The sequence below is a fragment of the Ovis canadensis genome, chromosome 15 (genome assembly GCF_042477335.2).
Source record: "Ovis canadensis isolate MfBH-ARS-UI-01 breed Bighorn chromosome 15, ARS-UI_OviCan_v2, whole genome shotgun sequence".
Lineage (NCBI taxonomy): Eukaryota > Metazoa > Chordata > Mammalia > Artiodactyla > Bovidae > Ovis > Ovis canadensis.
In genome coordinates, this window is record NC_091259.1 from 85,120,118 (window position 1) to 85,136,634 (window position 16,517).

A 16,517-nucleotide genomic window follows, 5' to 3' on the forward strand; every position below is an offset into this window, starting at 1 on the left:
GTATACAAGACAGCAAAAGAGACACAGATGTGTAGAGCGGACTTTTGGACTCTGAGGGAGAGGGAGAGTGTGGGATGATTTGGGAGAATGGCATTGTAACATGTATACTATCATGTAAGAAACGAATCGCCAGTATATGTCCGATGCAGGATACAGGATGCTTAGGGCTGGTGCACGGGGATGACCCAGAGAGATGTTATGGGGAGGGAGGTGGGAGGGGGGTTCATGTTTGGGAACACATGTAAGAATTAAAGATTTTAAAATTTAAAAAATAAAAAATAAAAGCAAAGACATTACTTTGCCAACAAAGGTCCATCTGGTCAAAGCTATGGTTTTTCCAGTGGTCATGTATGGATGTGAGAGTTGGACTATAAAGAAAGCTGAGTGCAGAAGAATTGATGCTTTTGAACTGTGGTGTTGGAGAAGACTCTTGAGAGTCCCTTGGACTGCAAGGAGATCCAACCAGTGCATCCTAAAGGAGATCAGTCTTGGGTGTTCTTTGGAAGGACTGATGTTGAATTGGCCACCTCAGGCGAAGAACTGACTCATTGGTAAAGACCGTGATGCTGGGAAAGATTGAAGGCAGGAGGAGAAGGAGACGAGAGAGGATGAGATGGTTGGATGGCATCACCAACTTTATGAACATGAGTTTGGGTGAACTCCGGGGGTTGGTGATGGACAAGGAGGCCTGGTGTGCCGCGAAGAGTTGCACACGACTGAGTGACTGAACCGAACTGAACTGGGTCTTGCTTCAGGCACGTGGGCTTCCCTAGTCCTGGCCTGTGGGCACGAGAGCCCTACGGCTCAGTGGCTGTGGCTTTTGGGCTTCGGGTATCTTAGTTCCCTGACCAGGGATTGAATCTGGGCCGCCTGCAAATAGGATCGTGGAGTCTTAGCCACTGGACCCTCAGGGAAGTCCCTAAACTGCCCATTGTTGGATGCGCAAACTGAGGATCAGAAATGTTTGTTGCCTAACATGCCTTGTAAACGAAACAAAGAAACAATTTAGTCCCAGAGAGTAACTTTTAGAACGGTGGAAGCTTAACCAAGTTTGTAGAAATAGCTGAAGGAATAAGTAGAAGAGAAGAAAAAGATGCTGATGATTAAAAGGATATTTACCAAATTGTTGATGGTGATTACCTCTAGGTAGTGGGCTTATAAGTGGATTTACACACACTCTCTCTCTCTCTCACACACACACACACACACACACAGATATGTGTGTGTTGCCAGTCTTATTTTCTAAACTCTAAAAGAGATATGTGTTTAGGAGGAAAAATATTTTACATAGTCTTGGAGATAACACTTCCTTTGTAGACAAGATCAGCAATAATTTATAAATCATCTAGAAAACTTCTGGTGGTATTTACTGATGTGTTTATTCCAACAGGTTGAAATTTTTCAAAAATGAACAGTGTTCATAAAATGGCTGAGCCACTGTTAATCACGACTTGAACAAAAAAAACAAGAGGGCACTATATCAGTCCTTTTGGCTATTTGCTATTTTAACTGTAATAAAAATAAAAGTGCTTTTTGAATTTCAAAAGTATTCTTTTCTAGAAAGCTTCCTGAGATTTAACTGTGGGAAGCTGGCTTGGCTACTTTTTAGTAACCCTCCCAATGATTTCATATTTTGTAGTTAATTGGAAAATTAGCTCAGTTATATGTTTATAATCTAACAGCAAAAATGAATTGGTAAAGGCTCAAGGTCTGCTATACTTAGCTATTATTAACTACATCATCAAAAGGTGGTAAAGTTAAGAAAGACAATATTTTGCCTAAGAATTCGGCAACTGTTGTTTTTGTTATGCATAGAAGTTCAGGGTAAAGCAATAACTATTTCCTAATTATCTCTTGAACTTAATGGTTCTTGGAGACTGATTTTGAATACCTGTAGAAGGAAAATTAGTTTTCCATACTAATTTCTAGTTTTTTTGTTTTTTTCTTTTTTAGTGTAAAAAATGGATATTTGTGGCACAGTGAATTACAAATTATTTGTTAAACAAGGTATAAGCTTGTTGTAAATTATAGGCATCCACACTTCTAAAGGGTGCATCTTGGGATGGATGTGGTCAGAGTTTCAGTCCTCTCATTCCAGGAAAGGAATGAAATGAACATGGATGCATGTTTTAAACTCCGAAACACTAGGATCCCTCAGAGTTTGAAACAGAGTCAGTAAGTATATAAGGAAATATCACTTTCCATCACTGGCCGAAAAATAAGCCATTCTGTTCTAAATGAAGTATGTGTTTCAAACTTTAAATAGATATAGAAAAGTGAAAGAAAGCAGCCTCTTTATGGAAGGTTACAGAAGGTTGAAGTAGAAATAGCAGCTAAATTTAGGGGGCCATATGTGCCGTAAATTGGATTAAAAACTTTACATAGATTGTTTAATTTAATTCTTATGATAATGTTTTGGACATGTTTAGTCTATTTTCAAGACAAGCACCAGAGGCTTATAAAGGTTTTGTCACTTGCTCTAGTTTGTGCCATGAAGAAGTATGGGAAATGAGACTCACACTCAGGTTGATCTGTCTGTAGAACTGAGATCTTACCCTCTGCTGTGTTGTAGTAGCTGTGCTGCTGGTGCTATTAACGGTGTTGAGAAGGAAGAGAAGCCAGACTTGTATGCACACAGACTACTACATATGGCTATGAGTGAAGTTATTTGCTTTAAGGGTTTTGCCTCTCATTTCTATAACTCAACTGATTATCATACAGACTCCAGTGATGTCAGCATAGGTTGCCATTTAAAGATCAGTAAGATGGATAAAAATAACTGATTTTGAGTTTTGTTTCAGGCAGTTCAAAGCTAGATAATTTTAATGAGTCACTTAACTACATCAGTAGATATGGTTTCTTCATTTCTAAAACAGTTATAATAATCATTCATGCCATATGCATTTTATATAATTGTTTTATTATCAAATTAGGTAATTCATATGAAAGTGAATCAATAAAGTCTAAGTAAATCAATAATGTCTGTGAAGATGAAAGAATGGATAAGATGGATTAAGATGTATATGGCAATAAGTAACAGGTTTTGGTTTGTTCCTCTTTCTAAAATAAAGCCATTTATTTCCTACTTTCCAACTTATTAGCTACATTTAAGATCTTACTGTGTGAAGAACTTTGTCAAGGCATTCTTTACCTCTTCATTTCTCAGAGTGTAAATGAGTGGATTTAGCATAGGAGTCAGGACACCATAGAATACTGCCATGCTTTTGTCTATAGATAAAGTAGATGACGGCCGCATGTAAGTAAACATACAGGGCACGAAGAACAAGGCAACAACCGTGAAGTGGGCCCCGCAGGTGGAGAGGGCTCTGCGCCTCCCCTCTGCACTGTGGGACCTCAAGGAGCGCAGGATGACCAGGTAGGAGGCAGCCAGCAGGAGGAAGTTCAACAGGCAGATCACGCCACTGTTGGCCACCACCAGCAGGCCGATGACATAGGTGTCGGTGCAGGCAAGTTCCAGCAAGGGGTACAAGTCACAGACAAAGTGATTGATCACGTTAGGCCCGCAGAAGGGCAACTGCAGGACCAGCAGGAGCTGAACCAGGGAATGCAGGAAGCCCCCCAGCCAGGCCAGCCCCACCAGCAGGGCACAGCGGTGCCTGGTCATGAGGGCCATGTAGTGCAGGGGCTTGCAGATGGCCACGTAGCGGTCATAGGCCATCACCGTGAGCAGGATGATCTCAGCACCTCCAAAAAAATGAGCTCCAAAGAGCTGAGCCATGCAACCCTCATAGGATATGGCCCTCCCCTCATACAAGGAGTCAGTTATGAGTCTAGGGGCCATAGAGGAAGAATAACAGGTATCAATAAAGGACAAATTGGCCAGGAAAAAATACATAGGGGAAACCAGCGTGGGACTATAGGTGATGGTGATCACGATGAGAATATTGCCACAAACTGTGATCCCATATATGGTCAAAAAGGCCACAAAGAGAGCTCTTTGTACTTCTGGGTTCTGTGAGAGTCCCAGCATGAAAAATTCTGTGATATTGTGAGGTATTTCCATAGAGTCCAAGGACACTGAGGGTGCAAGTACAGCATTGCCTGTAAAGTCAAGAGAGAAACAAAATGTTACAAGATTTCCTTTAGCCAAATCCATTTCTCTCCATTGCTCTTAACCTGTTCTGTTCCAAAATTTGTATACCAATTCATCCATGTAAGCATGTCTGTTCACTTTAGCATCACTGGGTAATAGATATCTAAGTCATTATATGAAAATAATTATTTAATTATCTAGAATTTATTTTGTTAAAATGGAACATTTGGTGGACATCGATTTTCTAATTTGACCAGAAAACATCTCTGACAGTTTTCAGCAGGGTTCCACATGGATACAATGGCTCTCAAGAAACCCACAAATACTTAGGATCTTCTGAAATCTCTGCATGCATAATTCATACCCTTTGAATTAACTCTTTCTTCTTCCTTGCAATGAGGTTTGCTACATTTTCTGTTGCGCTTCCAATAGTAACAGAAATTGATGCAAAGCAAACTGAAGTAGGGTAGGGATGCAGCTGGAGATGCCCAAGTTCTCTGTTTCTCTCCTTGTTCATTTGCTCCCACTTCTGCCTGTGCTGCGGGCAGTATCAAGTATAAGAAGTTAAATTACTCTTGCCCCTTGCTTTACACATTATATGTGTGTCTGGGCTTTACTTTCTCTGGACCTGGTGACATCCTTCTAGTTAAAGGCTTCCAGTCCTTCTACAGTCTACAGGGATGAGTCAAAGTAAAAATAAAAGTGACCAGCAGTGAAAGATTATATTAAATGATTATCCGCCTATTCACTACATATAGGAAGCTACAGGAGGAGGAAGAAGAGATACTCTTTCTTAACCAACATCCTTGTAAATTAGAATCTCATCTGACAAAATATTCCTACTCATGCTTTATTCTCCTAAGTATATTAAGGAAATGTCTGTGCTAGTCTGCTGCTGCTGCTAAGTCACTTCAGTTGTGTCCGACTCTGTGCGACCCCATAGATGGCAGCACACCAGGCTCCCCCGTCCCTGGGATTCTCCAGGCAAGAACACTGGAGTGGGCTGCCATTTCCTTCTCCAATGTATGAAAGTGAAAAGTGAAAGTGAAGTCGCTCAGTCATGTCCGACTCTTGGCCACCCCATGGACTGCAGCCTACCAGGCTCCTCTGTCCATGGGATTTTCCAGGCAAGAGTACTGGAGTGGGGTGCCATTGCCTTCTCCACTGTGCTAGTCTAAGTTTTGATTAAACGAAAACTGTCACTCATCCCACCCACCAACCATCTATTATTTTCCTGGAAACATAAATCTTAAAGTAACTAAATCTCCCAACTTGCTGAGGATTTGATGCCCAGTATGATATGAATGAAAGGAGAATCATTGAGTGTCAGAGGAAGAGATGTGCAAATATAAGAAATGCTGGAGAGAAGATTCTTGTATTGATCAGGAAGCTGCACACTTTCTTTCTAAGCTTGGTTACGAAGGCAAATGCAGTTTCTGCAGGAAACAAATCTGATTACGACTTTTTCAGAGGAGAACATTATGGCCAAGAGCATGAATGGCAGTGATAAGTGCCACCTGTGTAACATTTCCTCTTTGCAAGTGCTGTCCTAAGTGCTTTAAATATATAAGCTCATTTAATCCTCATAACATTCCCACAAGATAGATCATCATTTTTCTCCTCATTTCTTCAGAGGAAGAAAGTGAGAGACACAATTAGAAACTTACAGAAGCATAGTCAGCTAATAAGTTGCAGAGTTAAGACTTGCGCCCAGGCAGTACTGCTATAGAGTCTGTGGGCTTCACCATAGTATCCTGACACAAAAACTCACTTAAGTTTGAATATTTCCAGTACCAGTTATTTTCTGTGTAATCATGGGCAATTTCTCAAAGCCTCAATGTTCTTATCTATAAAATGAAAATAAGAGTACTGCTACACCCTGAGTCTGCAATGAGCAGTCAATGAAAACAGTGCAAGTGTTTGTACAGAGCCTGGATATGACACCCACTCCAGCAGTGGTATTGCTGAAGTTACCGTCATCAATGCCACGGACCACAACTTACATTTACTGGATCTGATGACACGAGTATGTCATCAGGTGTGTTGTCTTTGTTTTTGTTCTTTTACATCCTAACATCATGAAATGGTGGACTTGGGCAAGTTATTAAAGTGTCATCTAGACCAGCTCCAAGCATATCAACCCAAATATCACTGTTTCATGTCCTTAAACTCCTGCATGAGATTAAAATTGCTTTTCTCATTTAGGCAGATCTCACACTGGGGAAGTGCTATTGATTGCAGGAATGCATCTGAGCTGAAAGTTCCTTAGACTAGTATTAGTAGAAAACTCCAAAGGGCATCATTCATTCACAAGCAGCTGAGAATTTGTTCCATTATCCATTTCCCTCTTATTTCCTGAAAAACCCTATGGCATTTAAAATCATCCTTTCCAGTTGTCTCTGTTTTAAAGGTGGTGGATTTAAGACTCAGAAAGATGAGGTGCAGATGGTCCAAAGTTGAACTGATGGTTCGTGGTGGAGGCACAGCTGGAACCCAGGTCTCTCAGCACTCCAGGCTCTGTGCTTTCTGATGTCACCACCACCAATAGTAGATAATTGATAGTAGTAGATAATCCAATATCTACTTTCTCTATCATTGAGAAGCCCCCCTCCCCCCCCCAAATGCTGTGGCTTACATTAGGGAGAATGTGAATAGCTGGCTTGTCGTCTCTGCTTTCTGCTAACAATGCTCATCAACATGGTCTCAGAAAATTTTTCTCTTGCCACTGAAAAGGGTGACTTATAAGGTGAGTGTGATAACATGGTGATTATCACTGCTAGGTTTCTCTGAAGACTAATCCTCTCCCCATAGCATCACTTGCTGAAACAGTTCTGGGGCTTGGTTTTTGCCTCATTCACAGGTTAGATCACAGTGTGGTGCCATCATTAATTAGTCCCTTTGAATGCAGTTTTGGTCTCACAAGGAAGAGACTTTCACTTTACTTCCCAAAAGTGCCCAGTGTCCTTCTAGTGTCTAGAGAGAGTCCATAAGTTGTCAGGAGGAAAAGGGAGTTAGGATATTTCAGGAACAGACATTGGAGCGTTAGCGTCTTTAGGAAAATTGATGACTGGACAACAAGGACAAAAATTAATAGCATTCATGATCATCTTCGTGTTCTAAGTGCAGGTCCTAGGTGCATTCACATATAGTATCTTTTGTCATTTAATCCCTAAGTTGTGTCTGACTGTTTGTGACCCCATGGACTGTAATCCACAGACTCCTCTGTCCATGGAATTCTCCAGGCAGGAATATTGGGGTGGTTTGCCATGTCCTTCTCCAGAGGATTTTCCCAACCCAGGGACTGAACCCAAATCTCCTGCATTGCATGTGATTCTTTACTGCTGAGCCACCGGGGAGGCCATATATTACATACAACGTTAGGTAAATATCAGTATTACTGTACTTACTGGCCTTTCATAAGAATTAAATAGCAAAAGAAAAGCTCTTTGCACAGAGTAAACATACAAATAAAAAAAAGCTGTCATAATTATTTTTTTTTTACACTAGCATTGATTTTTTGATGTTTACCCTGTCCTAAGGGTAGGTTACTCCTTGGAAGAAAAGTTATGACCAACCTAGATAGCATATTGAAAAGCAGAGACATTACTTTGCCGACTAAAGTCTGTCTAGTCAAGGCTATGGTTTTTCTAGTAGTCATGTATGGATGTGAGAGTTGGACTGTGAAGAAGGCTGAGTGCCGAAGAATTGATGCTTTTGAACTGTGGTGTTGGAGAAGACTCTTGAGAGTCCCTTGGACTGCAAGGAGGTCCAACCAGTCCATTCTGAAGGAGATCAACCCTGGGATTTCTTTGAAGGGAATGATGCTAAAGCTGAAACTCCAGTACTTTGGCCACCTCATGTGAAGAGTTGACTCATTGGAAAAGACTCTGATGCTGGGAGGGATTGGGGGCAGGAGGAGAAGGGGACGACCCAGGATGAGATGGCTGGATGGCATCACTGACTCGATGGACATGAATCTGTGTGAACTCTGGGAGTTGGTGATGGACAGGGAGGCCTGGCGTGCTGCGATTCATGGGGTCGTAAAAGTCGGACTTGACTGAGCAACGGAACTGAACTGAACTGAAGGGTAGGTTCACCATTATGTTCAAATAAAGAAATATTTTAGACAGAGATTTTCTTGGCTTGAGACTTAAAGAAAGTCATAAATTAAGGTCAGAAATCTGTTGCCTCCCAAACACATAGAATGAGTGCTCAGGTCAAGACTTTATTTACAGAAAGGGCTCAGTAAACAGCTATTGTCATCAGCGTTACCAGTATCATTATCACCATCATCATCCTTTTTTCTACATCATCCTGTGACATTCCATGTTTCTTGGGAACTACTACTAGATGTTTAAAAGATAATTTTGAGTTTTTAAATACACAGTTGCTTATATATATATATATATATATATTTCAAAATAATCACTCATAGGAGATTACGGCAAAATATCTATTGTTTAAAGCCTTTATAAATACAGTGAGATGTTTGCAGATGTCATGATCCTCTACATAGAAAACCCTAAAGACTCCACCAGAAAATTACTAGAGCTAATCACTGAATATAGTAAAGTTGCAGGATATAAAATCAACACACAGAAATCCCTTGCATCCCTATACACTAATAATGAGAAAATAGAAAGAGAAATTAAGGAAACAATTCTATTCACCATTGCAACCAAAATAATAAAATACTTAGGAATATATCTACCTAAAGAAACTAAAGACCTATATATAGAAAACTATAAAACACTGGTGAAAGAAATCAAAGAGGACACTAATAGATGGAGAAATATACCATGTTCATGGATCAGAAGAATCAATACAGTGAAAATGAGTATGCTACCCAAAGGAATCTATAGATTCAATGCAATCCCTATCAAGCTACCAGTGGTATTTTTCACAGAGCTAGAACAAATAGTTTCACAATTTGTATGGAAATACAAAACACCTCGAATAGCCAAAGCAATCTTGAGAAAGAAGAATGGAACTGGAGGAATCAACCTGCCTGACTTCAGGCTCTACTACAAAGCCACAGTCATCAAGACAGTATGGTACTGGCACAAAGACAGAAACATAGATCAATGGAACAAAATAGAAAGCCCAGAGATAAATCCACGCACCTATGGACACCTTATCTTTGACAAAGGAGGCAAGAATATACAATGGATTAAAGACAATCTCTTTAACAAGTGGTGCTGGGAAAACTGGTCAAGCACTTGTAAAAGAATGAAACTAGAACACTTTCTAACACCATACACAAAAATAAACTCAAAATGGATTAAAGATCTAAACGTAAGACCAGAAACTATAAAACTCCTAGAGAAGAACATAGGCGAAACACTCTCCGACATAAATCACAGCAGGATCCTCTATGATCCACCTCCCAGGATACTGGAAATAAAAGCAAAAATAAACAAATTGGATCTAATTAAAATTAAAAGCTTCTGCACAACAAAGGAAACTATAAGCAAGGTGAAAAGACAGCCTTCTGAATGGGAGAAAATAATAGCAAATGAAGCAACAGACAAACAACTAATCTCAACAATATACAAGCAACTTATGCAGCTCAATTCCAGAAAAATAAACGACCCAATCAAATAATGGGCCAAAGAACTAAATAGACATTTCTCCAAAGATGACATATGGATGGCTAACAAACACATGGAAAGATGCTCAACATCACTCATTATCAGAGAAATGCAAATCAAAACCACAATGAGGTACCATTTCATGTCAGTCAGAATGGCTGCGATCCAACAGTCTACAAGCAATAAATGCTGGAGAGGGTGTGGAGAAAAGGGAACCCTCTTACACTGTTGGTGGGAATGCAAACTAGTACAGCCACTATGGAGAACAGTGTGGAGATTCCTTAAAAAACTGGAAATAGAACTGCCTTCTGACCTAGCAATGCCACTGCTGGGCATACACACCGAGGAAACCAGAATTGAAAGAGACACATGTACCCCAATGTTCATCTCAGCACTGTTTATAATAGCCAGGACATGGAAGCAACCTAGATGTCCATTAGCAGATGAATGGATAAGAAAGCTGAGGTACATATACACAATGGAGTATTACGCAGCCATTAAAAAGAATACATTAGAATCAGTTCTAATGAGGTGGATGAAACTGGAGCCTATTATACAGAGTGAAGTAAGCCAGAAAGAAAAACACCAATACAGTATACTAACACATATATATGGAATTTAGAAAGATGGTAATGATAACCCTGTATGCAAGATAGCAAGAGAGACACAGATGTATAGAACAGTCTTTTGGACTCTGAGGGAGAGGGAGAGGGTGGGATGATTTGGGAGAATGGCATTGAAACATGTATACTATCATGTAAGAAACAAATCGCCAGTCTAGGTTCGATGCATGATACTGAATGCTGGGGCTGGTGCACTGGGATGACCCAGAGAGATGGTATGGGGAGGGAGGTGGGAGAGGGGTTCAGGATTGGGAACTCATGTACACCAGTGGCGGATTCATGTTGATATATGGCAAAACCAATACAATATTGTAAAGTAAAACAAAAAAAATACTGTGGGAGCTAACCTGGTAATAAAATCTCAAGAGCATTAGAAATGCAATGCTGGCATCACCTTATTTTCAAATTCCTAGTTGGGAACTCTGCTGAAAACAAGTTTCTGAAGTCTTCCCCATAAATTACAAACTCTGTACAGAGATTGATCTCTTGGTCATTCCAGCTGAGCTCTCCCTTTTTTTCTTTCTTCCAGAGGATGAAAACAGGATAAAAGGATTCATTATCAGTGAGAGCTTCTGAAATAAGTGCTGCTCAAGCTTCCCTGGTAGCTCAGCTGGTAAAGAATCCGCCTGCAATGCAGGAGACCCCGGTTTGATTCCTGGGTTGGAAAGATCCACTGGAGAACGGATAGGCTCCCCACTCTAGTATTCTTGGGCTTCCCTGGTGGTTCAGCCGATAAAGAAGCCACCTGCAATTAGGGACACATGGATTCAATCGCTGGGTTAGGAAGATCCCCTGGAGGAGGGAACTGGCTACCTACTCCAGTATTCTGGCCTGGAGAATTCCACGAACTCTATAGTCCATGGGGTCACAAAGAGTCAGACATGACTGAGTGACTTTCACTTTCAAACAGCTCATAGCTGATCCTACCGGCCCTCCCATTTGTCACTATAGAGATATTTAAGTGCAGTTTAATCCCAGAATAGGGCGTTGGTGAGGGACTAGCTCTAAGTATTCAGAGAGCTCCCTGTTGGCTGAGATGACACATTTTGCAGTGAAGAGAATGGATGTGATGGATGTTTGGTCTCCCTGACATCCTGGTTAGCGAATAACAGCAAGGTGCTCTCGGACTCCTCTGTTAGGAACCACTGTCCCCAGCATAGTTTATGCTCTTGTGGAATCTCTAAAAGTTGAAGCGAAGTCCAAGCAATTTTTGTTAATTTTCAGCTGACTCAGTTTTCCACTTGAAGTCATTTAATTGGCACAATTTAAGGAAGCATGTAATGTTATTTTCCTATTTGTTGTTGTTGCTTAGCTGCGATGTTGTGCCTGACTCTTTGCGGCCCCATGGCCTGTAGCCCACCAAGCTCCTCTGTCCATGGGATCTCTCAGGCAAGAACACTAAACAGTTGCCAAGTCCTCCTTCTCCAGCGGATCTTCCCAACCCAGGGATTGAACCTATATCTCCTGCTTGGCAGGCAGATTCTTTACTACTGAGCCACCTTGGAAATTCTATTTTTTATTTTTATATTAAGGGTGAAAAAAATAGAGAGGTGAAACAATTTGCTAACATTTACTGGAATAATTAATGCTGGAGACAATAAGAGAAATTAAGCATCTTTTGTCCAAAGCACTTAATCTCTATTTTTGAATCTCTTAGAATTTCATTATGTACATGGTATAGAGTCTTTACTCTAGCTCAGATCTGTGATTTTGTGCTGTTCCATGACAGTTCCATGACTTGTTCTTAAATCACTGGAACTTTCCTATAGCTGCTATTTTGTCTTCAGAACCTTCTTTTCCTTTGTCTGTGTCTAAAAGGAGACTTTAATGTGTAGATCTTTTCGTTAATGTCTAAGCAGACTTAGCTCTATGGGCTTTATCAACTATGTTTATTTTTTTGCCATCCAATTCTGTTTCTAATTCTTTTTGTAAACTCTTGTATACTACAGGGAATGATGAAATGTAATTTTCAAAAAGTACTTTTGTGCACAAATGTTATCTTTTTGGGATTGTGATAAGTAAAAATTTCTTTTTATTGCTGTGTTTACTTTATTTATAAACCTCTCAAACCTAGAAAGATCAGAAAAAGTGTATAAATGTACTTTTTGAAAACTTATTTCCTACTGTTCTGTCCTTTTTTCATTTGTAGTTGTCTTTCCTCTTTTAACATAAAACTTCATTCTAGCTATGGTGCTGGGTATAATGAGTGTTCACGAATATTGCTGTTGATCTGTTTCATACCCACACTCAGGGCAACATTATGACTTTTGTGGACCCTTGGTACTTTCTTCCTCTTGGGTCTTCTCCTCCATCAAAATGTTAAAAATTATCTTTTCTCACTGCATGGTTGTATACCCATTACACAAATCACACAAATTCTACCCATGGAAGGCTCAGTCATGTCTGACTCTTTGCGACACCATGGACTTGTAGCCTACCAGGCTCCTCTGTCCATGGGATTTTCCAGGCAATAGTACTGGAGTGGATTGCCATTTCCTTCTCCAGGGGATCTTCCCGACTCAGGGATTGAACCTGGGTCTCCCACATTGTAGACAGACTCTTAACTGTCTGAGCCAGCAGGGAAGTCCCCTGGTTGTATAGATGACTATACTCTAAGCTGCATTTAGATTATATTAATTTCTTTCTTTCTTTTGTAAAAGAAATTAAAACATTTCAGGCCCTCCTAAGACTATTGTGGGCTCTCAGCACTGTGTGTCCTATGCCTTCTGAATATCAACCCTGGCTTAAAATGTATGAGCCCCTAGAGAAAATTGATCCAGACAGGAGAATCATTCCAGTTCAATCAATTAAGAAGGGGAGAAAATTTCTGTAAAATATCACTAGATTTTTCTTTTTTTGCCTAAATACTCACACAAGGTTTATTCATCATCAGTTTTCATTATTTGTCCCCAGAGCTTCTTCATGATATTTTTCACTTCTGCATTTCTCAGGGTGTAGATTAACGGATTCAGCAAAGGAGTTACTATGGTGCAAAACACAGCCACAGCTTTGTCAGTGGGGAAGGAGGCCGTGGGTCTCAGGTAGAGGAACGAACAAGGCACAAAGAACAAGATGACAACCGTGACATGAGAGGCACAGGTGGACAGGGCTTTGTGACGCCCTTCAGAGCTCTGAGTCCTCAGGGAGCGCAGGATGACAACATAGGAAGCAACCAGCATCAAGAAAGTTAGCAAACACAGGGACCCACTGTTGGCAGAAATCAGGGGCCCCAGAGTGTGTGTGTCGAGCAGGCCAGCTCCAGGAGAGGTATTAAATCACACATAAAATGGTCGATGACGTTGGGGCCACAGAATGGTAACTGAACCATGAACACAATCTGGATCCCTCCATGGAGAAAGCCTAAAGCCCCAGCCGTTCCAACCAGGAGCGCACACACAGGTCGGCTCATGACAGTCACGTAGTGCAGGGGCTTACAGATGGCCACATAGCGGTCATAGGCCATGACAACCAACAGGACAATCTCGGCTCCAGCAAAGAAATGTTCAGCAAAGACCTGAGTCATGCAGCCACTGAAGGAGATGGTGTTCTTTCCAGAGACCAAGTCAAAGAGCAACTTGGGTGCTATGGAGGAAGAGTAGAAACCATCTATCATGGACAAATAGGACAGGAAAAAGTACATGGGAGAACCGAGGGCTGGGCTGGTGAAGACGGTGACGGAGATGAGCAGGTTACCCGCCAGTGTGAGCAAGTAGATGATCAAAAGCACAGCAAATAAGAGTGTCTGCAGTCCCGGATCCTGGGTCAGGCCCAGTAGGATGAATTCTGTTACATTGCTCATCCTTTCCCTCGGTTCATCTTGAGTTGTAAGCACATAGTTGATCTGGAAAGATCACAATATTTCTGAGTGATGATATTTTAAATTCTATAGAAAAAATTCCATCATCTCTTTAGCCTGGGTCCCTGGGACTGGTGGAGCTACTCCTTTCACTTACCTCTAATATTTTATAGAGAGTTGTAAACAAGAATGGGAGGAGTTTAAATTTCTCCTGATTCATATAATTTAAGTATATTGTGACAATACCTTACAAATACCACAATAAAAGCAAGATATTTTTTATGAATATTGACATGCAGTTAACTTCTAAATTTTCTTTTTAGCTCTGAATGTCTCACAGATAGCCTTCTTTTACTCTGGGGGGACAAATTTCATTGACAATTCTTTATAAAGTTATATTAACGCTTGTCTATTGGAATGAATATTCATAGGTATATGGACACAATATTTTAAAAATTAACTTTGTATCAGACATGGAAAGTACCAGTCAAACCTTACTCCATGCCAGCTGTGTTCTGTGACCCGTTATTCCTTTTTTTCAAATTAACGCACATGCACACACACAGACAGAGCTGCAGATGAGTTTCTGTCCCTCAATATGCCAAGAAACTCTCTTTATAACAGCTCTTTGAGCAGCATTCACTCAGCGGCCCTGGATGTTGTGTCTGGCTCAACAAGATAGTTATGCTCACTCTTTCCACATCTTTAAATGTGAGCATGTAAGTGGTGCAAAGTTCCCTGAAAAGGTCTCAGTATTTCTGAGATGAGCTTTCTGTGCAATTGTTCTTTCACTGCATATAGAATAATGCTCTGGATTAGCTATATTACCCTACTCACAGTTTGCTATGAGATGATATAAGTCAAGAAGTTTTCCTAAGTTTCCTATTGACCAGACAAAAATGTTAAGACCACCTGAAATAATACAACTTCCCCTTTTGGAATACGTTTTTATCAATTAAGATGAACTTGAAATTTTCATTCCTAATGTAAAAATATTAAATATATATAAGAATGCATTATTTTCCTGTGGAGTGAGCCTGCATATAGGTTTTCAAGATAGACTACACATTGTTGTAACCAAGATCATAAGCTATTTTATTCGTTATCTTTCTTTTTCTCTCCTTTCCCTGCTGCTGCTGCTGCTAAGTAGATTCAGTCATGTCCGACTCCAGTCATGGGACCCCAGAGACAGCAGCCCACCAGGCTCCCCTGTCCCTGGGATTCTCCAGGCAAGAACACTGGAGTGGGTTGCCATTTCCTTCTCCAATGCATGAAAGTGAAAAGTGAAAGTGAAGTCGCTCAGTCATGTCCGACTCCTAGTGACGCCATGGACTGCAGCCTACCAGGCTCCTCTGTCCATGGGATTTTCCAGGCAAGAGTACTGGAGTGGGGTGCTGAGACATAAATGTTAATCCCAATCTTGTAAAAGTGATTTTAGTTACTCTCAACAGCATCTTGGCTGGGAACATTCCATACAATATTTTCTATTGACATTTCCACATCATTGTGTCCAAATTCATTTTTAGAGAGAAAGGCTAAGTTTTAATTTACAGAATCTAACTACAAATATTATTTTGGTGAAATGAAATTGGCTAAGTTAACCATCTTAAATTTTGGGGAAGAGAACTAGCCATCACTAACTTGGATCAGTTGGTTGTGGATTCCTCAGTTTCTAGATTAAACCCAGACATCGCTTTCTTCCCACCAGGCATTTGCCCCACAGCTGCAAATAGACTGTCAACTAACAAGGAGGACAGTGGAATTCTTATGTCTCCAGACAACTCTCCCATTTTCTGGATTTACTCAGAAAACAAGCTGTTTTAGTTAGGAAACTTTGATAGCTTTCACATTTAATTTTAACTCACTTTCCAGGCTTCTTATGAGATTATAAATGCATCTTCAAAACATATATTATTCAAATGCATACATCAAACTATTCAAATTTGATTCTTCAAAGTAAGAAAACACTTGTATATGGAATTGTAGAAAGTATGTGAAAGTGAAAGTGTTAGTCGCTAAGTTGTGTCCGACTCTTTGCGACCCCATGGATTGTAGCCCACGAGGCTCCTCTACCCATGGAATTCTCCAGGCAAGAATACTGGAGTGGTTGCCATTTCCTTTTCCAGGGGATCTTCCTAACCCATGGATTGAACTCCTTTTATTCCTGATTTAAGCCATTCTTCTAACTCGTACTAACCTTGGGAGCAGAGTTTCCCAAACGGATCTTCACCTTGTTGATGCGTGGGTCTGTAGCTGTTATTTACTTCAAGGCCCTTGTTTGTAATTCTTTCTTCATTGACTCCAGAGAAATGTTTAAATAGACTTCCACAAAAGCTCAGGGTTTGGTAATACATTGGCCTCCCAAGTCCTCAGAGGATTAGTAATTGGCTCTGTTGGAATCTTTGCTAAAGCATCAGCCAAGGACTTTTTTTTTTTTTTTTTTTGCTCCTGTT

The 16,517-nt window shown here is 40.5% G+C and overlaps 2 protein-coding genes across 2 annotated transcripts; both read right to left on the minus strand.

Moving 5' to 3' along the window:
• Window positions 1-3,115: 3,115 nt before the first annotated feature.
• LOC138420348 (olfactory receptor 4C3-like) lies at window positions 3,116-4,027 on the minus strand. The gene has a single exon (XM_069553542.1). The coding sequence runs from the start codon at window positions 4,022-4,024 to the stop codon at window positions 3,116-3,118; it is 909 nt and encodes a 302-aa protein (XP_069409643.1). The 5' UTR covers window positions 4,025-4,027.
• Window positions 4,028-13,147: 9,120 nt separating this feature from the next.
• LOC138420430 (olfactory receptor 4C45-like) lies at window positions 13,148-14,067 on the minus strand. Its single transcript, XM_069553646.1, is given in 2 exon segments — window positions 13,148-13,515; window positions 13,518-14,067. Coding segments are annotated over 2 exon segments (918 nt in total).
• Window positions 14,068-16,517: the final 2,450 nt, after the last annotated feature.

Bases quoted from the DNA above. Each gene is read 5' to 3' on its own strand.
- LOC138420348 (XM_069553542.1), bottom strand. From the start codon at position 4,024: ATGGAAATACCTCACAATATCACAGAATTTTTCATGCTGGGACTCTCA.